Source organism: Barbus barbus (assembly GCF_936440315.1).
Source record: "Barbus barbus genome assembly, chromosome: 25".
Lineage (NCBI taxonomy): Eukaryota > Metazoa > Chordata > Actinopteri > Cypriniformes > Cyprinidae > Barbus > Barbus barbus.
The window spans coordinates 25,079,264-25,105,577 of NC_136753.1; the positions used below are offsets into that span (position 1 = coordinate 25,079,264).

At 34.3% G+C, this 26,314-nt stretch overlaps 1 protein-coding gene across 1 annotated transcript in view; it reads right to left on the reverse strand.

Moving 5' to 3' along the window:
* The window catches only part of magi3b (membrane associated guanylate kinase, WW and PDZ domain containing 3b), a 111,836-nt gene that overhangs the window by 31,352 nt on the left and 54,170 nt on the right, over positions 1-26,314 (reverse strand). The window contains exons 2-3 of the mRNA XM_079376742.1: positions 9,359-9,475; positions 2,633-2,752 (exon numbers count right to left, since the gene is read on the reverse strand). Coding sequence (XP_079232868.1) covers positions 2,633-2,752; positions 9,359-9,475 — 237 coding nt within the window. The remainder of the gene's footprint in view (positions 1-2,632; positions 2,753-9,358; positions 9,476-26,314) is intronic.

Genomic DNA, 26,314 nt, shown 5'->3' on the forward strand with positions numbered 1-26,314 from the left:
TAGAGAGTCGGGCTTGTAACCTGAAGGTCGTGGGTTCGAGTCTCAGGTCCGGCAGGGATTGTAGATGGGGGAGTGAATAACCAGCACTCTCTCCACCCTCAATACCACGACTGAGGTGAGACCCTTGAGTAAGGCACCAAACCCACAACTGCTCCCCGGGCGCCGCAGCATTAGCTGCCCACTGCTCTGGGGGTATGTTCACTACTGTGTGTGTGCACTTGGATGGGTTAAATGCAGAGCGCAAATTCTGAGTATGGGTCACCATACTTGGCCACACACCACTTCCCCTTTAAAAAAAAAAAAAAACATTATAGGCTTAATATTAAGAAATATTAAGAACTGTGCACAAATAAAGTTTAATTTTAATTTTTATATCAGTAAGTCTTGAGCGACTTAGATTTGAGCCATACTTAGTATGAAATAAATGTATTTAAAAATACATTACGTATCTTTATTATGTATTTACAGAATCAAAGATTATCTTTCTTTAACCTGTCGTTCAATGAGAATTATTCTAAGTGAGCACAGGACATTCATTGGACTAAAAATGATGTTGATATGTGACTCAAGAGGCAGTAAGTACAGTGAATTGTGCCACAGTCTATTCATGTTTACAGATCGCCCCCATTGAGATTCTTTATGTCTGTGTGCTTTCAATGAGCGCTAAATCTTTATTGATCAGGATCAAATCTTAATTCAACCAAGCTTGCTTAGACAGGATTACATTAAAAGCTGCCTTGAGGGTTGTAAATTTATCCACACTATTGGAATGAGGGAATCAGAAATGCCTAGCATCTGTTTGCTATTGCTCAAGCATGACCACACAGAGACATTGAATGTTGTAAATCTATATAATGCTGTATCAAGGATAAAAATGTCATATCATTGCAGTAAATATTTTGTAAAACCGGATTGTGACTTCCCGATGGTGAACTATTCCTTTAAAGAACAGTCTGCTGGGATTAGTGTATGTCTGTGTGTTAGCATGCAAGCGTGTGTGTCCTATGTTCAGAACGTCTCTCTCTTTGAAAGCAGAGCACATATGGGCATTTCCTACTGGCATGGCTCCCTGTCCCAGCAGGCTTTGCCTGGCATGAGTCCGGTCCCACTGTCGACATGGGGCCATAGTGAATGCACTCGCCTGGCACGCTATCTGTCTCTCAGGACAGAGACATCCAAACCCACCAGACTGCAGAGGAGAGGATAAACACACAACGCTTTTTTTGCTTCATTAATGAAGTGCTCTGAAAATAAATTATATATAACATTCGAAAGAGTCTCTTGTGCTCACCAAGGCTGCATTTATTTGATCAAAAATACAGTAAAAAGAGTAATATTTTCAAATAGTATTATGGTTTTAAAAAACTGAATTCTATTTGAATATATTTTAAAATATAATTTATTCCTGTAATGCAAAGCTGAATTTTCAGCATCATTACTCCAGTCAGTGTCTCAGTGTCAAATGATCCTTCAGAAATCATTCTAATATGCTGATTTGCTGCTCAAGAAACATTTATTATTATTAGCAATGTTAAAAACAGTTGGGCTGCTTAATATTCAAGTAGAAAGAGTGATAAATTGTTTGTTCCAGGATGCTTTGATGAATAGAATGTTAAAAAGAAATCATTCTAAATATATTTACTGTAGCTTTTGATCAATTTAATGCCCTGCTAAATAAAAGAATATTTTTTTACTGACATCAAACTTTAAAAATCAGTGCTTGCGCACATGTGTGTGTGTGTGTGTGTGTGTGTGTGTGAACACATTTTGTACATAATTTATGTTTACATTTCATGTTTACACATATTTACACATCATGAACAATTTATACATTATTAAAAATTAACAAAGGGTTAGTAAAAAAAAATAACTACAAACCTTTGTACCTTATTTACCCCTAAAATATCCATTTTAGAACCTTTAAGGTACACATTTGAACCTCAAGTGTACATACAAGTACCAACAGTAAACAGTACAGCTTTTGTACGTTTTTCTGAGAGTTTACATACAGTATACAAACACACAGACACACAAAATAAATGACTGTTTAATTACAGTATCTTAGCATGAAAAGGAGCTAGGTATTGCTTTCATAGAACATTTGTTGAGAAAAAAATATTTTGTACTCTATTTGCAAAAAGACTGCCATTTTTGTCTTCCTTTTGTGTCCTTTCTCAGCGGTTTACCTCAAGCTCTGCAAAGCATGTTTGCATGGTGTAAACCTGTGCTAACTGACTCACTGCCTGTGAGATTTGGAGGCTAAATCCATAGTTCATTTTTGAGGCTGCACTGTCATGGAATTCTTTTTGGACAAGATAAATGCCTCGAGGTGCTGGTGACAGAGTTTACTTCAGTCAAGTAAACAACATGACTATCGGATCTTAACACTAGAGGTGCATTTCCAGAAATGTCAATGTTTGACAGGCAGCCTAAGAGTAGAGTTTAAGTTTTCGGTTAAACTTAGAGCTCATGTTTTCTAAACGAAAAGCTTTATTGCATTCGATGTGAATTTCACCTGCCAGGAGAAAACCATAAAAAGAAACAGCACGCCTCTTCTCGACAAGTCATGATTTGAGATATCATTCATGTCTGTTTGTATAAAGAATATCAGTATAGAGACAGTGTTTCATACCATCAAATGTTCCGCTCTCCAGCAGTAATCCACTCTCTTCCAGGATGCGAAAATCCCCCAAGCTGATGAAATTATAGTCCACTCCTGGAACCTCCCCATCTCTGGGAAGCCGGGTGGTACCTTCCAGTAAAACAAACACAATTAGAGACAGTGAGAATATCCTACACCCACAATCCCCTTCACTGCAAACTTTGTGCCTGTCTAAACACAGCTTCAGATTGAGTAAAATTAAAATTGGATTCCCAGGCTAGGCATTTCAGCATTTCCTTTTAAAACAAGTGCACTCCATTCGAAACTGTAAATAGAACTGATCTCCCATAGATGAGATTCGGAAACTTGGAGTCTGAATCTGGAACTGAGAATCTGGATGGATTATATGGAAAGATAGCCAAAATAAGGGGGGTGGTTTTGGCCATTTGCGAGGCTTTAAAAGATGAAAAACCACATGCTTTAACATAATTCTTGTGAAAATGGTTTGGAAACACACCACACAGAGAGATGTACTTATTAGTCAAACGGTGTAGAACAAGGACATATTACATCATGTCAGAGGAAATCTTGTGTTATTTAGTGCATAGTCACAGTCACAGATTGCTCCATTCACAAGGGAGTCGGTGACACAGAGGAGGAAAGTGTGCACAGACTGCATAAAATGAGATTCAGTCTCTAAAGCATTCGCCACTTTTGAAAACTGTGTGTCTGCAGTGAAGTAGTCTTTAAAATATCCCATATTTTCACCCTTTGGTTGCTTAGCCCAGTCAACATTCACTCATCCTAATGTTGTACCAAACTTGTATGATTTACTTTCTTCAGCTGAACACAAAAGCAGATATTTTGCAGAATGTTCAAGAATGTGATCTGGGACTAACTAAAGCTCTAAAAAGGGTATAAAAGGGTATCATTTTTCATGAACATCAAAGAGCAATTTTTCATTATTACAGGGGAATTATTCATAATTCTTTTAAACTAGAAATAAAACAAACGTTTTAATCAAAAAGTTTATTTTTAGACTGTTAAGACAGCTGGGAAATAAAAGCTGATGTCTATGTTTATTGCCAGCGATAAATTACACAGCTAAATAGACTCCGCTGGCTGTATTTCAAGTTGTTTAAATGGGTCACTTTCTCTCAAGTCTACTTACAATATCAATCAAACCTTCTTTTTTTACATCCTTATCTTTGACCTTTACAAATGACAAAAATATAAAACCAATAAACACTAACTGATTAAATGTTCATGTGAATGCCAAGTTAGTCGCTTTGGACAAAGGAATCTTCTAAATGCATTCTAAAAAATATCTTTGTTGGTGTTCAGCAGAGGACAAATAATCATATTCGAACATGATGACAGAATTTCCATTTTGGGGTGAACTATAAATGGATGTCTGCTTTTTCACCTCTAAACCAAGATAAAAATGCTAATTCTGTGGGTTTAAGCCTGCGTGAGGTGTGTTTGTTCAAAAAATATCAAATATAAACTGTACACGTTTGGACCTAATTTCAGAGGTGGGTTGCTTAGCAGCAAAATCCTCATAAGAGACATCCGTGGCATTTCTTGCGAATAAAAGGCCCAAAAAAAAGATGACATTTCTCGGCTCTGTTCGTGTGTATGCTAGGAAATGCCACCAGGCTCTACTGTCATTTGAAGGACATTTACATTAGACCCAGCAAACTGAAATGCCAGAGTCAAGTGTCTGCGGAGACTTGACTCTAACTTAAGAGCAAATAATATAAAAAATTGGGCTCCTTTACATTTTCCTGAGAGAGCAACTGTTTAAATGCCACAAGAAGAGGGAACTGGAACAACGGCACTGGTTACAGATATGTGAATATCCACTGGAAAGGTTAAAAGGGGTTAACTTGTTCCAGATCCATAAAATAAAGATAAAGAATAGAGGAGAATAGAGATACTCCTACTTTTCTAGCCACATTATTTTCCTTGTCCATGTGAAAGAAAATTATTTGCAAATATCATATGTAAATTGAGTTGATTGTTTTGAATTCTATTTTAATAAAATAAGTAGTGCTGTCAAACGATTAATCGCAATTAATCGCATCCAAAATAAAGGTTTTTGTGTAAATAATATATGTGTTTACTGTGTGTATTTATTATGTATATATAAATACAAACACATGCATGTATATATTTAATAAAAACATGTTATGTTTATATATTAAATATATTTATATAAAATATAAGAATATGAATATATAAATTTATATACACGTAAAAAAATTCTAAATATATACTGTTTGTGTGTGTTTTTATATATACATAAATATACACAGTACACATACAGTACATATATTATATAAACAAAAACTTATTTTGGATGCGATTAATCGCGATTAATTATTTGACAGCACTAAAAATAATACAATAATATTGTTACATATTTTGAGACTCGTGAAACTGATCAAAACTGACTGAAATTTATAATGTTACAAAGGACTTATATCGCAAATAAATGCTATTCATTTGAACTTTCCAATCAATCAAACAATTAAAAAAATCCACATTGAAATATTAAGCAACACATCCATTTTTAACATTGATAATAATAAGAATTCTTTCAGTAAATGGGCATATTAGAATGATTTCTGGAAATTCAGTTTTGCCATCACAGGAATAAATTATATTTTAAAATATATTACAATAGAAAATCGATTTTCAATATTACTGTTTTACTATATTTTAAATCAAATAAATGTAGCCTCAGTGAGTATAAAAGATTATTTTTTTTAAATCTTAGCAATTTATAACTTTTCAATTGAAGTTTAAAATTGTAAAAACTCATAAAATACACATAACATGTCAAAATGTAATTTATAATATTACATTTAAATCTAAGCCAAAATATTAGAAATCGCAAGTGAACGATCAGAGTACAGTAAATTTGACTGTCTTAAATACTCATCACCTCTATCACAGTATGTTAAACCATCCCAGACTTTCTTTCATAAAATGCAACACCTCTTCCACAAACGCTTTAAGTTTAACCGTCTCAGTAGAAACTAATGCCTTCACAGCTATCTGACGCAGCGTAAACTCTGGTGCACCCAAAGACTTGTAAACAAAGACTGTGATGCGGCAGGTTGTGAGCAGGTTATGTAATAACAGCCAGTTACATCTTAGTCGGCCTCTGAAGTCAGTTTAATCACAGGCCGGTTCTAAACGAGGTCCACAGATCCCCCGGGCGAGCACCTGCTCCGGCTGCATTCTGGTGGAGAAGGGATATGAGTGGCACCTTAGGCTGCTCTTTATTCCTCTCCGTCAGAGGAGCTTTTAAGAGCTTTTGTTCATAGCTCCATAAAGCAGCTTTGTGCTTTCAAACACCAGAGGCTCTCTCTTCTTCCAACTCTGTTTCCTATACCCTGCAGTTTCAGGCTCTTCTCATAACTTACTGAATAAGGTAGAGAGAGAAAAAGAGAGGGAGTAACTAGGCCAAGAACAGAGTGACCTAAGGACAAGAGAAGAGGATGCTATGCTTAAATTGGCATCCAGTGGAAATTCTGTGTCAATTCGGATTGTGTCAAGCCTGCTAATTTTCCATAAACATCAAAGAGTAATTCTTCATTCTTTGGGGGGAATAATTCATAATTAATTCCTCTTTTAAACTTCAACAAATTCAGAAATAAAACAGAAATGTGTTAATCAAAAAGTTTATTTTTAGACTGTTCGACAGCTGGGAAATTAAAGCTTATGTCTAACATTTATTGCCAGCGATAAAATGCACAGCTAAACAGCCTCTGCTGGCTGTATTTCAAGTTTGGGTCACTTTTCTCTCAAGTCCACTTTATATATCAATCCAACTTTCTTTTTTATAACTTTGTCTTTCACCTTCACAAATGACAGGTCGTTTTTTTTTTTTGTCGCTGTTCCTTTAAGAAGTCTACGTAAACGCCCTCTGCACACGTGACACAAGTAACGGTGCTTTGCTGCGCTTTTACTCGAGAGCTGCGTGTTTGCTGTCAAGTCTAATATGGTTTGCACCGCCCCAGGCTGCCTTCAATAACAGCCTCTTTGCAATAGTATTTGATTTTGACAGGTTCACAAAACAATTGGCGCTGAAATGCGCCGTGCAAACTGGTGATGAGCGTGATGATCATGGATTGTTAAAAATAAACTTTAGCTGCTCATTTCTAACGCTGAAATACTTCAGAAGGATATTCAGAGTGACAGAAGCTACAAAGAGCAAGAAACAGCTTGAGGTATGGCGGACTTCTATTGTTTTGCAAAAAACATTTCAGAATATCAATTTGCGAAAACAGTTACTATACATTCCACAGCATAAGTTATATCTCATTATATACTGTATTTTCTAGCATAATACTACTATTCAAATGTTTGCGGTCAGTTAGACTTCAGTAAAGACACATGAAATTGATCAAAAGTGACATTTTTAATAAAGACTGTTCTTTTGAAGTTTCTATTTATCAAAGAATTCTGAAAAAATGTATCACGGTTTTCACAAAAATATGAAGTAGCACAACTGTTGTCAACATTGATAATAATAAGAAATGTTTATTGAGCAAATCAGCATATTAGAATGAAGAATCATAAGTTACAATTTCATAGGAAGGTATGTTTTTCCTAAAAATCAGACTGAAATGATTTTATGAAACAAGTAAACAGATCATGCAAGAAAGACGCAGATATTTTTGCGGTGAAATGTGACGTACTAAAGTGTCATAGTAAATTTGCCCCTCAGAGTGTTTCATGACACATTTGTCACTGTCACTTATCAAATTTGACTAAATAGGGAATAACGAACTAGCTGAATGAGAAACTAATGAGCAGTGCGCTACTGCTTGGAGAAGAAACATGCTCTCAGAAAGCCACTCTCACAACTCTCAAGAGAAACAGCATCTCATGCGGCGCATCACAGAGGAGAGCTGGCGGTGTGCTGCAGAGGGCCAGACCAACACGAGAGATTTCACCTGAGGAGAGGCTCTGTCTCCTCAGCTACACCAACAGACACACCAGTGTGAGAAATGGCCAAAGGATTCACTCTAAACACCAAATGGAAAAAGACCGAACGGTAAGATGAGATAAAAGACAGAGAGGACATATATATTAAGCATGTTCTTATATCAAAAATTTACAATAAAATGAAATACAAAAGCAAAATATTAAATAAAATAATAAAGTAAAGAGTCAAATTAAATCAAATAAAATCTATGTATTAAATATATTTGTATATGTATATATATTTAATTATATTTTATATTATTAACCAGACTGCCAGAAAAAGACAAAGTGGATATATATGCTTAAATGTTCTTACATTACATTACATAAAATAAAGTAACACAACAAAATAAAATGAAGCAAAATAAAATAAAGTAAAATATAAAACTAAATAAAATAAAATGACAAAATAAAACAAAGGCAAATAAAGTGAAATAAAATAAAATCTATTTATTAAATATGTATTTGCATATATAAATATGCATATGTATTTAATTATAATATGTATTTGACAGGCTCTTTATTCCCAACTAAATTAATAGAAATTGTATTTTCACACAAATTGTATTTTATTGAATTTTGTAAATATACATATTTGTTAGGGCTGTCAAAGTTAAGGGGTTAACGAATGTGATTAATCTAAAAAATTTAACGTGTTAATATTTTTTTAAAGCAAATTAATCGTTTAAGGTTTGAGCCCAACTTCTTGCCGTCATCGCAGCACGGAAGGTAATCATTGCCTGCGGAAGGTAATCAATGTGCACACTGTCCATCCTAAATTACATGTGATTTTACTCATTTTCAGTACTATTTAGGGCAGATAGGGTGAATAGTATGCACATTGGGACACAGGGATTTTGTGATTATGAGGCGTCGGGCTAGACGAAAGTGAAGCAAACGCAGAGAGAGAGAGCGCAAGTGTGTCCGAGAGATAGAGAGAGATGTATACTCATATGTGAAAAGGGTACAGCGAACCAGTGTTGGGCTATTTGGAAAATACAGTTGCGGGAAAAATTACAGAGCCGTGGGTTGCGTTTTCTTGGGCTACTTTTATAATGTACCGCGGCCGCTCGCGTATAAGTGTAGCATATATATGCATGTGATCGCAAAAGGAAGTTATTACAAACACTCGATGGTGGTTTAAAGTGAGTTCTGAGTTAAAGTGTACTATTAATCTCATAAATTGTCTTATGTAGCATGATGCTAATGCTAATGTTAGCTCTAATGCACCTGCAGAACAGTCCAATTCTTCTTCATAATGCATTTTATCATAATACTTCATGTAAGGTCGCAAGAAAATGTTTTGTTGTATTTATTTAGAATAAGGATCATGTCTCATACCTGGCAGAGGTGTGAAAGGTTATGTTTCCTTAAACTAGTTTGTCATGCATTCCTTTAATTCAACACATTTACAGGTAAATACTAGTATTTTAAATTTGCGATTAATCGTGATTAATCACAGTCCGGGACATAAATTTGTATAATGACACAGGTATGACACAGGTATTACAAGGTGAAGGTGACTTTTCAGGACATTGACCCATGTCCCCACTTTTCAAAATGCTTATAAATCATACAGAGTGAGGTTATTTTGGGGGAAAGTTGAAATACACAGTCTCCTGTGAGGACTAAGTTTAGGTGTAGAGTAGGTGTAGGGCAATAGCACATACAGTTTGTACAGTATAAAAACCATTACGCCTATGGGATGTCCCCCCTTTTCACAAAAACAAACGTGTGTGTGTGTGTGTGTCTTACATGGAATGGTGCGCAGGTACAGGTTGTCTCGAATCACTTGCTGTAGTTTGTGGTCGATTGATCCTTTTTGGAACTGCAGACTAAGATAATGCCTCAAATCAGCGTTCAGCACTTTACCTGCAAAGAGAGAGTGAGAGAGAGAAAGGCAAATGGAAATTTAGAAAACCTTTCAAAGGTTATGGAAACCTTTATATCATTATAATGTAGACTAACTCCCAGAAGGGATACATTATTGCTCTGAGGTTGCTCTTTCATAAGGTAATGAGACTTAATGGGTTCTTAGCCCATTTAAAGCATAAAACTTCTGAAAAGAAAAAAAAAACACATGATTGTGTCTAAAAATTAGACAATTGTTGACATATGGTAAGAGTATAGAGCTATAAAATTAATATGAAAGGTATAGCTCTGTTCATTTGATCAAAAAGTTGTTAAAACACATTGTTAAAATGTCTTGTGAAACCTTAGGAGACAGAAGAAAAATGACAGGAAGGAAAAATCTAAGAAGCATAAAACAAAACTTATGAAATATGTCAAATTATGGAATTAAAATAGAAGCAAAAGTTCAGTTTACTCTCTGGCTAGGAAAAAAATAAAGACGTCATACATGATCCTGCTTTGATACAGGTACTTTCACTGTACGAAAATACCTTTGATTAGTGCCCAATTGTTTTTCATTTTCTAGGACTAGAGTGACATCTTACTCTGCACATACACAAGCGCACACTCAGTGTGAGAGCCAGCTGCACAAAACAACACGGCGTAAGTCTCTTATAAGCTTTGCTAACTCAGAAAAGACTTCACAAACAAGCTGACACAGTGTCGAAAGCAACTGTGAAAAATGAAACCTAATGAAAACCCTCCACACAGAACTTTTAAAAGCCTCACTTTCCCTGTTTCTGCCAAACTCCAAAGACGCAACTCTGGGAGAGTTCACAGAGAGTTGGGAGAAGTTGCTCTGCAGAAGAAGACAGAGGGTGTTTGCTGATACAGGCTGAGGGTGGATGAGCATATGAAGTGAAATAGAGAGAGCACAACTCGAGGGAGGAGAACAAATGCTATTAAAGGGGTCATATGAGATATCACGTTTTCTTTGATCTTTGTTTAATAAAAGAAAATAAAATGTTGATCAAAATGCGCTTTAAATTTAAAAACCAACTCATTATAAAATCATTGATTATGTCAGAACCCACATTCACAAAACGTATCCTTCTGAAGGATCTCAACATTAAAAAAGAAGTTAATTTTCATTTGTAAGTTTAATTTAATAAAGATTTGTGATTTATTATTAACGTCCCCGATCATTTCAGTCTGGATTTACCATTCACTATAGCATCACTATAGCAGATAAACAACTGCACCTAACTGCAAACAGTCCAGCCAAACAATGTTACTTATTTCATATTTAAAGAAAGTGCTTATATAGGCATATTTTAGTTTTTCATGGGTATTTTCCACCACCTCTCTGTTTGAAAACATTTGTCGTTGTGGCTTTAAGAAACCACTTGCTTTTGCATAAGAAATGAGAAGTTCCAGTGCTCACACACCAGCTTATGGGTTTGCTGTAGCGATGCAAGATCACAAGACAGCCCACACTGAAATGTGCCACACAAACTGTTAAGATCAGCCTTTTTTTGGACTGGGGAGAAAGTTTTGAAAGTTACAGTATGTTTTCAGTTCATCAAGCTCTTTCATCTTAGAAGTTCAAGGAAAAATAGATTGCTCGTGATATGAATTCATTAAAGGAACAACAGAACAAAACAGGGACTACGAACAACAACAACAACAAAAAAAAGATAAAAAATGAATATGACGCCATTAAGAAGAAAGTATGAACGTGTGCAGACAGATGCCACAAACCACTAAAGCCCTCGCCCATAATCTCCCGTCTTCACCCCTGTGCCTGCTGCCAGTCCTCATAAAGCACCATAATCTCCTCATAAACACAGCGTGACCCGTTATGTGTCATAACCTTTGAGCGGAAAGGCAGGTGTCCCCGTCAGTAGTCTTGAATTAAGCAGGATTTACCAGCCATGAAAAGCTGAAATATCACATCATTCTAATTTATTTTGACAAGGATAAAACAGGAATTATCAAAGTGTTGACATGAGAAGCAGATATCAGCAGCGTTTTAATGGCTTGATGACTTAGATGAATGCTGTTTTTATGCATGGACGTAGCAACGCTTCACCCTAGAATGCTATAGATACTGTTGTTTTAGGGAAGGATGAGAACACTATGCTATTCCTTAATTAGATTTGATTATGGACATATTTTACATGAGATGGATGGGTCAGATTAATAAAGTAAAATAAAATAAAATAGAAATAAAGTAAAAATAAATAAAAGTACAACTTTTACAAAAATACAACATTTACAAAAATAAAAAAATTACAAAACAAAATAAATACAAATATTTACAAAACCCGTTACAGAAATAATAAAAATAAATAACTTAAAAATATATATATACATTTACCAAAATTACAAAATAACAAAACATTTCAAAATAACTACAAATATTTACAAAAAACATTACAGAAGTATTAAAAATAAATAAATAAAATAAAAGCATATTCATGTGTTGATTCTGGTTTACAATGTAAGGTATGTTACACAAACACACACACACACAAAAATAAAATACTTACCCAAATAAAACAAATTACAGAAACAAAACATTTAATTTTAAATTAAATAATAAAATAAAACAAGCTTAATGAAGTAGACTTATTCATACGTATTGATTCTTGTTTACAAATAACGGTATATGTAAGATAAAGAAAATATAAAGAAAAAATATAAAATTAAAATGCATTAAAAATAATAAAGTATGCTTTTTGGTTGATTCTTGAAGGTTACTAAAAAGTTGCTAAAGTTCGTTGTAAGATAAATGTCCGAAACTTAGCGTAAATGTCTTGCCGGAAATGACTAGTACCTTTTCTGTTTTTCAGTGTATTTACCTTAGCATCCAAATTCGCTCACTCATCTGCACTCATTTCTTCCCCATATGGTGCACCATGTGGCATTGACTATACAGGGAAGAGTGAATGAGTGAACGAGTGAGTGACTTTGACACAGCACATGTGGTCATGGAGAGCAACACTGATGAGGGCTGTGAGGAGTCTCACCAGGTGAATATGACCCTTTATTAACGCACCTGTTAATACTGTCCACTGCCCAAGCCACTTCATTTATCTCACTTCCTAGATCATGAGAATACCACTTTGTTTTCTTTTAATTCAATAAAAGCCACTTCATCTCTATTGTCTTCAATGAACATTACTCAGACAGGACAGCATATTGAACTTGATGTGAATGATAATGAGACTGTGTGAGAGAAAAGCTGTGCGTTTAACACATTCTACTGTTTTATCTTATTTTCACAACCCATTTTTTCCTGAGAATTTTTCAGAAAGACGTATTTTCAATGTTTTATCAATTTAACAATCAATAAGAGGTACAAACAGCGCAAGCCATTGTACACACTATATGTTATATCTCAGCCTAGTTTTCATTTGCATTGGGTAAAATATAGTGTCTGCTCTGTATTTAAACTACAAGAAATAAAATAAAATAAAACAATACTCGCAAAAATGAAATAAAACACTTACAAAAAAATAATAATTATAAAAATAAAACACATAAATACAATAAATATAAATAACAATTTTACAGATTAATAATGTAATAATAATAATAATAATAATTAGTATTATTATTATTACTATTATTATGAATAAAATAAATCAAATTAATCATGTTTTTCTATTTAACAAACTAAAATATTTTTATATATGAAATTTTTGTTCTGCTTAAAAAAATACTAAAGCATTAAAAAAACAAACTGAATTAAATTCAAATTTAAAATAAACATGCAAAAAATCCAAAAGTGATCTGAGACTTTGGACTGCGCTGTATGTATTTTTGGTGTTTATTCATATGGAATCTGTATATTAAACACCAAATAGGCTGTAATTTGTGGACCTCAAGAAGGGGACTTCTACTGTCTCGTTCTGGCCTCAACAGGACAAAGGTCTAGACTCTCTTCATCATTTTCAGCTTAACTTCTTGGATTCTGAGTTCTGAGGCAGAGCCGTCTGAGGCTATAAGACAGATGCTCTGTATCCCACTCTCTCTCCCTTTGCTTCGCCCACCTTCTTCATCCGCCAATAAAATGAGGTAATAATATAATAATCCTGTCAAGGGAAGACAGAGAATTTGTTAGGGGGAAGACCAAAGGTTTTAGAGAACATTATCACTGTGCCACTCTCTTTATTTCCCATTTTCAACTGTCAATATCTTTGGTCATTCATCATCTGCCTTGCTTTTATTTATTTATTTTTTTATAACCCTTTTAATGTTGACATTTTTTCCTTTGGTTTTCTCCTTTTTCTTATCTCTGTCCTTCTCTATTTCCTTTCTCACGTGTCAGAAATGGCAGAGCAGCTTTATAATCCTCCCCAGATTCCCTCCTGTCACAGTGCTCACAAACCATGGCAAGGACATACAAAAAAAATCAAACAAACATAAACAGAATACCCTGGGGATTTATCATTTTCTGCTCTTTGTTTTACCACAAGAGACTCGAGGGGAAGCCTCCATTTACTACTGCTGAGGATCAAAAAAGTACCATAATTTGCATAGTTCCATTAAAATACAAATGGTGTTAATAACAGGAAAACTACTGTAAATGCATTTTTTGTGTTCTTGCTCTGCTGGTAATAAACCTCAGTAGGGGGCAACAGAGTTACCTTCTATTTAACTTTGGTTATGATTCTCTTTAAACATTATTTAGCATTTTTCTAATATTCAGTATAGCATATCTTGTAGGCGTATTGAGAGAGCAGGACATGCTTGAATTTCATTATAAATTGCATTCTGAAACATTTTTTAACAACAATGCATGAACATTAAAAAAAATTAAAACATTAAAATTCAATAAAAAAATATTTCTCACAGTAAATAAAACAAAGATTACACAAAAATACTATTTCCAGTCATTCTACTTCAAAGTTTTACATTTAATGTGTTACTGCCTTTTTTTTTATTAATTGTGAAATAAATTACGAAATACAATTTCCACTAAGAAATTGCTGGTTTGTACACCAATTTTTTTAGTGTACAATAATTATAATAATGTTATAGCCTATGTTATATATCTATATTTAATTTATTCTAAATAAATAAATTCTAAAAGAAAAAAAATTCATACATCACATTTTTATAATGTAAAGTAAAAATGTACTATTTTGAGATTTGCGAAAGACACTAAACTATATTTAATGAGCATCACGCACAACTGAATATCTAACAATATATTATAATTTTTCAAATTGGCAAACGATTAATCGCGATTAATCACATTCAAAATTAAATGTGTGTGTACTGTGTGTATTTTTTATGTATATATAAATACACATAAATACAGTATATATTTTGAAAATATTTCCATGTATTTACATATACATATGTATATATACTGTATGTGTGTGTGTGTGTGTGTGTGTGTGTGTGTGTGTGTGTGTATATATATATATATATATATATATATAAATTAACAACATTTTTGTTAAATATATACATGTATGTATATATTTATACATATATATAAATATATATGTATAATATATATTTATACATATATATTTGTACATTATATATATATATATATATATATATATATATATATATATATATATATATATAATGTATAAATATATATTATATATATTTATACATATATATATTTTATGACAGACATGCAATTGCCTGACTCATGTACACATACACATATAGTATACCAAAAATAAAATAAAATAAAAATACCACTGGCAAGATATACATACATACACGCACTGTGTAAATGGCCTCTTCAAAAAGAGATCCCTTATTAACTCTTTAAAACAAATGTGCTGAAACAAAATGTGGCTGAAACATTGGTTACCATGGTAATTGTTTTTTTGTTTTTTTTTATAAAGGCCATCTTACAGCCTTTTTGCCCCCTCAGACAGCGCATTTATCTAATTGGTTAAAGTTCTATATACTGTACAGTTCAGGAGCAGATGGCTCTTTCTCCTGATTTGGCTTGTTTGCCACCGACGGCTCAAATAAGGGTTCGTTTTCTCAGCTGTGCTCCGATTCCCCATTGATTCTCTACAGCACTGCTGAGGACATGCATCTATTAGACGTCACTGATTATGTGACTCAAATTAGCTGATTTTAGCTCCTGCAAATGTCTCCTCAAGCGCTCGAAGGTAACAGCCCTTCTGAATCTGAAACTGCGGCTCACAATCATTGTGCGAAATGAAAAGAGTCAAGAAACAGCTGGCTGCAGGACTGATTGAAAACAAGAGGTTGAGGACAGTGGCAAGACAACTGAATCACTATTTCTAATCGCTCCCCCGACCTCTCCGAGACCATGTCCCCGGATAAAGCCTCTCGCTGACGACAGATTCGAGCCGAGTCAACGATCGCTAAGACAGCCGCATGAACACAACGCACGGTTATTGTTGAAAGCAGTGTGGAGAGCCATTACTTGTATTTCTTCATGAGAATGTGAAAGCTCGGTCTGTCACAACACTGAGGCGAGGGAGTTATGATTTCTGCCTAATGGCACTATGACCTAAAAGCTGTTACTGACGAAGAGAACAAAGCTAATCAGAGCAGTCAGACAATGAGCAAATGAGGAACAAAAGGAAAAATGAGCAGAAGAGAACATTCAAAGCTGACAGAACATAAAACTCAGATCCTACTCTTTTATCTGTGACTTTCAAGAAAGTTGCGAAGTTGTTTTCCACTACAACAACTACTAAACAAAATGAGTGGGATGAGTGAGCATAGTTATATTTTCTTCTTCTACTATTAAATACAATCATTTATTGAACACTGATGTCTGTTATAATTTTACTGATGTTATTTATAATCAAAAATGAATCCGAAGCTATATATTACAGAAATTTTACCACTTTTTTTAGGCTGAATGGGAAACCTCTTGCTACATTAATATATGTGGATAAGGAGAGTTGTCTGTGAGAGAATGCAGGGGAAGGAGGGATGTAACAAAGGAAAAGGATGCCAAGCGTTTGATCCGCTGAAGCTAAATAGTGAGGCATGTGGCAAGCCTGTTGCTGACAAAGAGAGAGATGGAGTTATTGCAGTGGTGACAGCACTTGCTGTCTACAAGAGGACGGATTTACTGTATAACCAAGACCTTCTAACAGAAATATGAAAGGACTTGAAAGGAAAGCATGACTGAGACATCTATCAGTCTGTCAGACCATAAGGGTGACTGGATGACCCATGGTTTTAGTCATCGAGCAAATGACTAGTCAATCAGTGAACAATTTATCTAGATTTTCTAAGACCTTTAAAGCCTTTACAGTTTAGCCTAGGTGTTTTTGAACACCCCTTCTGGATGTATTTTCCCTATTACTTTTCCATAATGGCATTTCAAAATTATCGCAAATAAAACATGAACCAAAGCAACTAACTCTGAGGTTAATCATAGGATTACAACATTTAATTCCAAGCAAAAAACTATTTGAAAATGGAAAAAAGGTAAATGACTGTACGAATTTGTTTTTTTTTTGAGACAATGGACTTGTCCCATGAAGCTTTGTGAATGACATAACCTAATCTGAAACAATACAGATATACAATATAAAGCACAATATAAATCTACTGACTATAAATCATTGATTATGGGTATAAAATATGCATATAGGCCATTTATAAAAAAATATATATTAAAAAAATACTACATTAAAATAAAATATAATTTTTTAAATTTCAATTTAATGAATTTAATCTTGAATTAATCTGAAAAAATGGTACAATATAAACTAATTACTATATTAAAGGTGTTACATAGCCTATCATTTTTTAACTGTACTAAAACATAAAACAAAACACAGGCCCTACTATGGTTGCAGATATTTAGGAAACCTGCCAAATACTAATTTCTCTAAAAAACTAATTTACAGCCAGATATTCTGCTTTGAAATTTGCGTTCTGTGTCAGAATGTCTGTTTTTGTTTTGGTCTGTGTGATTTCGCCCACTGCCAATTTACCCAATACTATTTCGACACTCTGAGTTGCCAGTTAATAGAAAACACAGCATATTGCAGCCATGGAAGGGAGCAAACAAACTGCGTCAGAAATCACAGATTGTACCCAATCTAAAAAGCTCTATGACCAGAGGCATATTAAAACATGGATAAACCAACTCATCAGCTTACAACATAAAGGCTTGTCACCTTAAACTGTCAATTGCAATCATTCCTGTTCTGCGTCTTCAATCTGGCAACCCCTGAGCGCATGGAGTCTGAAAAGGAGGGGGAAATAGAAAACAACTCTCTCCAATATTTTGAATTTGGACTACAGTGCCCATTTCAACCACTAGCTCTCAATATTACTGCACCTTAACTAAATGCATTTTTATAAAACAATAAAAAATATAATGTATAAAGTAAATAATGACTAGATGAATGCTTCAGAGCTCTTTTGCTGCAAATCCCATTTCCATGCTCACAGAAATGTATCTGAATGTGAAGCCTCTATTTGGGAGAGTGTAGTACTTCACTGGGAATACAGCAATTAAACATGATGCCTTGAAAGAAGAAGCTGGAAGCACACTGGCTTGTGCCTTCCCCACAAGCATATATCATCATTTAACAGCCTTGGACCTCACATTAGGTTCATCTTGAAAGGTTTATACATTATCTCTAAAAATCTATTTCTCTATGGAGAAAATGAATGGGATTTTTTTTACTTTCTGTTACCTACCAATGCACTTCCATAGAGTGTACTAATTTGTAAGGATGTTGCTGCAATTGTGTGCAATTTATCACCATTGATATTGATCCCCCCCTGTCTCTGTTCCTCCATCCTTATAAAGTCTCAAACCAGTGAGCAACAACCAAAGAGTGCAAAGAGCTTTGAAGCTCAGAAAGTGTGAGGCAAGGTGAGAGGGTTTATAGTGGAGAGGTGTGCAGATTTTGAACCAATCCTGTTAGCGGTCACAGTCAAAGTCAAAGTTGTTGTTTTTTTTATCTCCTGCATAAAAAAAAAATAGGAAACAAAATATAAATGTTCCAGCAATATTTGCAGACAGTGAAAGTGTCTGTGATGAGGCGCTGCGCTGAGGTAGTTACTGGTGTGCATGCAGACGTCAGCATGTGCCATATTGTGCAGTGCAGCGATAGATAGTGGCCATAAAATATGCAATACTGGTGTAAAGTATAGTCCAGAACACACAGTATAGAATGAAGAAAGTCCAGTAAACTAGAGACAATCTAATAAATTACAACAGAGAATGCCGTAAAAACACTTGCTGTGAAGACCAAAGGTCCATTAAAGTAAATATTTTAATTAATCAAAATTATATGACAAAATTATATTATATAACATTAATACACATTATATTTAAAATGTAATTGTGTCTGTGAGTGAGTGAGTGAATGAATGAGTGAAGTAATGAATGAACAAATGAATGAACAAACAAACGAATGGCCATCAATAATCTAACAAAACCAGAACTTCAGTTATTTTAATGAAACTGAATGCAAATAAAAATCATGCAATACTAATAAAAGTGATCTTTGCATATATCATCATGTACAAACCAGCAGTTATTTATATATTTCATTATTATTATTATTATTATATTTAAATGTAAACTTTTAAAATGCATCTTTTTAATCTCAAAAATACAGTAAATAAATAAATAACAAATATTATTACTCCTGTAGTGAAATATGTATTTAAGGAGTAATAAAAAAATAAAACAAAATCTATATTGCTTTTATATGCATTTCTTGGACTTCAGAAATGCCATTATATTCAACAACCTGCTACATGTCTGACAAATTCAAAAACAGAAGAAAGCTCAAACTGACTTGTTCAAAAAAAAAAGAACCTACGACGTTAATGTCATCTATATATAGAAACAACTCACCAGAAGTCCATTCAAAAGACAATTAATTGGAACCCATGCTTTTCTGTTCCTCAGAGCATAGGTGATTATAGATAATGTATGAGAGAAGAAAGAAACCGATAAAGAGTGAGAGAAAAGGAGAGTGCACTTTCTTTCTCTCGCTAAACTGCCCTCATTAGTGATCTTTGTGAGCATGCATATGTTTTCTAATTGGCGTGTTATTAATAATGAGCCCCTGTTCAGAAAGTCTCACTCTCAGCAGGTATATGAGAGCGCCTGGGTGAGTGTATGCTACGTGTGCATGCTCAAAACTCCACGACGCTCAGCATGCGACTACAAGCTGGTGATAAATTATATAGTTAGTCAAAACCGCACACGAGGACAAAATCAATTACAGCAGCCCTGTCAACTTGACAGTGTCAAATCTATGGCCCAAATTTTCCCTTCCCTATGTTGCGCTGGTAAATCTTGCAAACATGCAAATTCATTAGGGACGTAATGATATTGTCAATATTGTGGTCTCGATATCATCGTGGTCACATAGGTCTTCCAGGCAAAAAGTGTCAAATATATTTAAACTTATTACAACATAAAAGGTCTTTAAAGTTGTGTTTTGGGGCATTATGCTTTGGCACAGTATCTGTCAAATGAACTAAAAACCCAAAGCACAATATGGCTTAATCCCTTCATCAAGTCTGTTTTCGCTGCGGGTTTCAAAGGGAAGCGTGCAAAATGATATACCAATAAAATATTAATTATCATTTATATTACAGTGCAACTGTTTTGCAATATATGGCTATTACTGTCATAGAATAACAATAATACTGTATAAAAATTGTTGTTGTTATTATTATTATTCTAATTTGTTTGGCTTCTAAAACACCAGTGTGAATGTAATTTAGACTGAGACAGTATACCACAACTAAAAACAGGGTTGAGTACACTTTAAAGTTCAGGTACAGGTCAAGTCACTGAATTTTGTCTGACTAAAGTTTTCTTAGTTAAGAACATGGGTTGGAGCTCTTAATTTTGAACCCTCAAAGTGCATTAGACAGAATAATTTAACTTTAAAATGTCCAAAATTTAAATTTTTTTACTAAGTCTTAATTTGTCTTTTTTTTTTTTTTTTTTTTTTTTAATGCAATAAATATTGTATCGTGGACTTCATATCAAGATATTACCGTAGCATGAGTTTTTGATAGTTACATATCAATTTGCCAAAATTCAAAGCTGCCTTGACAAACTATTCTTTTTACTAGTACACAAAATTCTGAAAATTTTTACTGCATATTCTTAACTCAGTTGTGGGCTATTCTAAGTGTAAAAACCAAACAAATTCAGGTTCTGTTGTTGCTTTTATCATCAAAGTACAGATTGTTGGTAAAAATGTAAAAAGTTAAAACACGTGTTACAGCAAAGCTTGTTTGTCTTTTATTCTGACAAACAAGGAAATTCCATTTCAGCCTCCCATTGTGACATAAAAAGCATATTCATTATACTACAAAACAAACTGAGATGGAGGCGATCTGGATAGCCATCAGCTCCAACAAACCCATCTCGGTTAAAGGGGTAGATGGGAGTTAGTGAAGGCAGAGTTTATAGTTTTGACACGTTACATAAGCAGCCTCCTCAAAAGGTGAGCGCTCGGCACAGCTGTCAAATCTGAGAGGCATTGGGCGGAAGAGTTTGCTGAGTAAATATCTCACATCATGCAATGAATTTTAACAGCGTGTGGCTCAGACTACATGCTCTTGTGTCTTATCCAACAAGACTGCAGCTGCAAGACGCATGATTATTCCTCATTTAATTGACTTTTCACGCTACTAATCTGATTAAACTCACTAATCTCATATTAATCTATAATTATCCTATATTTTTAGATGTTATCTGAGATTGTTTATGCTTTTCACAATCTTATCATAATGTGAATGCATTTCTAGTTTAGTCTTCTACAAATGCAGCTCTGTTCCAACACTCGGCATGCAACACAAAATAGCTTTCAAAAACTCAAAATTAATTTAAGTTGTTTGATATTAGAATGTTAATAAAAACATAATACTCTAACGCACAAATGTTGGATAACAGCCCATTTAATTGGCAGTTTAAATATCATTTTTATCAATATACTTTATATGCATTTTGAATATACATTTTGTGCCTTTGTCATCTTAAAAAGCTGTCTAGGTAGGCAGTTTGCTAGGTTTGAAAAAGAGTTCCTATCATAACTTTATCCATTAAACTTGACTCAACTTAACAAAAATATCCCTATAGGCAAGTGGCACCTCAGACAAAATAATTCAGTAAGTTATGAAACTCAGCTACATTCCTGAAAAAGTTTCTGGCTTATGAAGTTATGTTTGGTTTTTAAAGCTCCAGCTGAGGACATCACAATGAAGGATGATGTTGTTTCACAACAGAGACACTTGGGAGGGAGAGAGAGCAGCATGAGGGACAAAACAGCTCAATTTTCTAAAGGTTGAGCTCCTATCTCTATTAGTAAAGCCTCATTGAATATGACCAATAACCATTTACACCAATAAAAAGAGCATTTCATCTGCAAGAGGGTCTGACAAAACTAGCATCTTGTGAGAACAACTTAAATATCCATCCATAACAATATATAAACTCAAAGAAATATACCTGGTTAAATACAACTTAAAGAAACGATTACTTAATGTTGTATTTTTATCTCAGAAAACCACTTAATCTCTATCACTTATATGAAATATTAGTTCACCAAAAAAGAATCAAATTTGTCATCATCTACTCATCCATATCATTTTTAACATTTAATTCAGTGTTACTTGCAATTTCTTTGTAACTGTGAAATTGGCCAGTATAAGGCCAGTATAAACTCTTTAACCTCTATTAACAGCAATCATTTTGATTCCCCCTTTAGTATTTAACAATGTAAGTCTATGGGACGAATACAGTATGGCATATAAATGTTTCAGATATTCAAATCTCACAGTTCTGATGGCATAAACTTATATAACTCATAAATATTACATGTTAGCTTGCAGTTTTTCTCCTATAACATAACAGCAAAATACAAAATAAATTATATTTTATCTCAGTTTATTTGTTTTTACAAAATGAAAGAACACTCAAAATGATTTTCTCTGTTAGTGCATGGTAGAGTTTACAGTAAGTTAAACTGAACCCAGAACATTCATCTAATGAACACCACTTTCATGAGCACTTACGTTGCTATGTTATAATTGCAGCGCTGCTACCAAAATAGATCTGCATAATGCATTTTTATTTTCATTGAGGATGCAAAAGAAAAAGATAAATATGGAGTTTGACAGCAGCCACACTTCGTCCTCAAGCTTTTGCTGACTCTTACTGCACTCTCTGGACACTAGTGCCAAGATTCCCTTTAGCTGGGGTTGGATTAGTTAAAGATTAATTAAACTGCTAGAAACCTTTATTTATTATGACAAATAGCCCAAAGAATGTTGCAGAGGAAGCGTCAGGGCTTATTTTGGGGACGACAATGATGAATTTAATAAACTGTGCTAACATTTTTGAAATTTATACCACTTAACACTGTAATCCTCTTCCAGGAGTTCAGCACAAACATGGTTATAGCTTGAGGGGAGTCAGTATTTGTTGCAGCACTATTATGAACAGTTAAAGACTTAATTCCTGGAATCCTTGACAACCTTTGTTGGGAATAATAAAGCATTCTGAACTATAAATAGTGAATTCCAGGAGAGATATAAGCTGAATTGAGCCTTGCAATTTTTTTACATTGGAGTGGAGACAAAAGGCCCCAAGGGCAGCTGCTGAATACAGTCAGAGGCATAAGGAGAATGAGAAAACGCAGAAAAATTGAATGTGAAAAATCACAACACTCAACGTGGCAGCGGTGGGGAAGAAAGTTCTTGCCTTTCAATTACCCAAGCCAATTGAGCATCAGCTGCTCTGTAGAACAGTCATAACATCAGCGTTGCATGCACAGCTGAACCAACCTGAAAATGACAGTTTTAGTGTGATTTGAGCTAAAAAGGTGATTTGCCATAAATGACCGACACATCAGTATCATCTTCATGTTTCAACCTGCTGGACAGACTACAACTCTTTCATCCCACCTAACAGGGCCGTGCACAGGGGGGTGGCCCGGTGGCTAGAGCAACTGCCCCTCTGCCCTCATCAGCTGAGGTGCTCCTCTCACCAAACCCACCCCCGCTATCACCCCAGCTCAAAGCATTCAGTTACCGCTCCGCTAAAGATCCACTGATTCCGCGAATGCACTCTGTGTTTTCCTGCTGCTCAGCGGCATCATTCACAATCTGTGTGCCCGCGCTCTCTGGAGAAGACAGTTCTTCCAGAAGTTCGTTACATTACAGGTAGATGCTTTGCAATCCACATTACAGTCATTTAATACAGTAATTTGGTAGTCTGTTTTTGTATTTCTGTCGGTAATGATTTGCTCTCGGTCTTCTAAAAGTCGTAACAACTTGTACAGAATATCCACTTTCTTAAAATATCTAATCAAATTATTGCACCCGATCAGATCTTATATGAATAACACCAAATTTTCTGTTGGCACACTTTGTAAAAAAAACTTTAAAAAAACAAAGAGAAAAGGGAGGCTGCTAAAGGCAGAATTCAAAGCTCCAGCAAGCCAGCAGCATCATATATACTATTTTATTTTATAATATATAATATTTTATTAAAACCATATTAATAGGCCTGTAATAGTTAAATTGGTAATATAAATGTTCTAAATGCGCTGTTTATTAGTATATAATATAATTTATCTTGTATAATATTAAATTAAATGTCTAATACTTCCATTGAAGATGAGGCAGAAGCAGGTTTAGAGAGTGAGGGAGAACCCACTCTATCAAAACATCTACAATAAAGTCTGAAATTATTTCAGTGCTGTCTTCTCTTTTAATTGTACACTACCAGTCAAAAGTTTTTGAACAGTAAGATTTTTAATGCTTTTTTGACGAAATCTCTTCTGCTCACCAAGCCTGCATTTATTTGATCCAAAGTACAACAAAAACAGTAACATTCTGAAATATTTGTACTAATTTAATTCTAATATTCTATTTGAATATATTTTAAAATATTAACTTATTCCTGTGATTTCAAAGCTGAATTTTTAGCATCATTACAGTCACATGATCCTTCAAAAATAATTCTAATAATCTTATTTGTTGCTCAAAAACATATTAGTATTATGTTGAAAACAGCTGAGTAAAATTGTTTTCAGGCTTGGTGAGCAGAGAGGCTTCTTTTAAAAAAAAACATTAAAAATCTTCAAACACTTTTGACTGGTAGTGTATATTTTTAACAACTGGATAATTTGTATTAACAAGCAGCCACCCCCCTTAGTGCCCATTGTTTTGGTTTGGGCCATTGCCCCTCAAAATGTCTGTGCACGGCCCTGCCACCTAATGCCAGTGTGATGTATCCCAATCTACAAACAGAAGGAGATGGATATATTTTATTGTGTGTGTGTGTGCGATTTAAATAATATCATTTCACAAATCTGACTTGTGATGCAGGCTGGAATCATAAATCACACCATGTTCATTTATTTAGACCAGAAAAGAATGGGTCGCCTGACTGAGCCTGTTTTTTTTTGTTTTTTTTACTTCATTTCGGTCACCTGATGTAATCTGTTGTAATCTGTGTTCCTTATTATCAAACTTGCTGCACTGAAACCATCGGATAAGAACAAAAATTTTTGCAAAGCGAAAACACGGGCCGGCCGATAAGATTTGAGCATTACATCAAGTGCCCGGAGCAGCTGCTGTTGCACAAAAGGCCGAGAGAGGTGGTGCTGTTTCGAAAACCAGTGTAAACAAACAACAAAGAAGAGAACAGTATTCCAGTAGAGAGAAAAGAATGGATTCTGAGTTCTTGTTATCATTGGTATCTGAGAACAGATTTATTCTCACATGCTCTTAATATAATTTCTATTACTGCTCCACTGAATTATGTGATCTGAAGAGCACTGTTTGTTTTCTTCCACGTGCGCGAGTGTAATGAGTCAGGCCACGTTCACTCTCTAGATTTTCCGTATAAAAAAAACGAGTGACACATGTTTCTACACATGAAATATTAAAGCAAACAGACATATGATTATTACGATATATTTACTGTATGTGTTTTGTATGCAGCTCATTGTATTCTTTTTTATAACAATAAAGGATGATTATGACGATGTTAAATTCATATACGATACATATCTGAGGAAAAATGCATTGTTGGTTGGTGCCACCTAGTGTGCAGGCATGAATTAGCAGAAGGCGAACAATCATTTCGCGCTTGGTGTGAAACCACCGTTTGTCGGCGATTCGCCTTGCTTTTTCGCATCGCCCTCAGTATGGAATGGCCTTTAGGTTGAATAATGACACTATATATCAGAATCTGAATTTGTCTCATAAATGATGTTGATTGCATTTATATACAGTATGATGATGATGATGATGATGTCTCTTGCCTTCACAGTTTCTGTTATTTCCTTGTTTGTTACTGTGACTCCACTATATTGTATAAAGCGCTATTTAAATAGGTGACTTGCCTTGACAGAGCTTGGTAAACCATTTCACACCATTTTAGGGGTTACACATTATATAAACAAATTCATTTTTGGAAGTAACACTTCTTAAATTTAAACTTTTTAAATTTCAAGTTTTTGTTTACCTCATTTATTGACTAATAATTACATCTGAAAACCTTTCCCTGTTTCAAACTTCCATTATGAACTCAAGAGATCCAGATTTCCTGTGAATACGGATTTCACTTTCTGTCTATTCTTCACATAAAGCTATCACATGAACTCAAAAGATGAAATAATATAGTGCACAAGCAGTACTTTTGCGTTCTTTTTATGCTTTGAAGATCCATTTTGCTATAACTGCTATGCTTTAATACCTGGATAAATATCATTAGAGGAAAGTAAAGGCTATGGAAAATACTTATCTGAAATATCACATAAGCGACACAGGTTATTAACTTCCCAGCAGAACGCTGGGTGCACAGTGACGGAGAGGCAT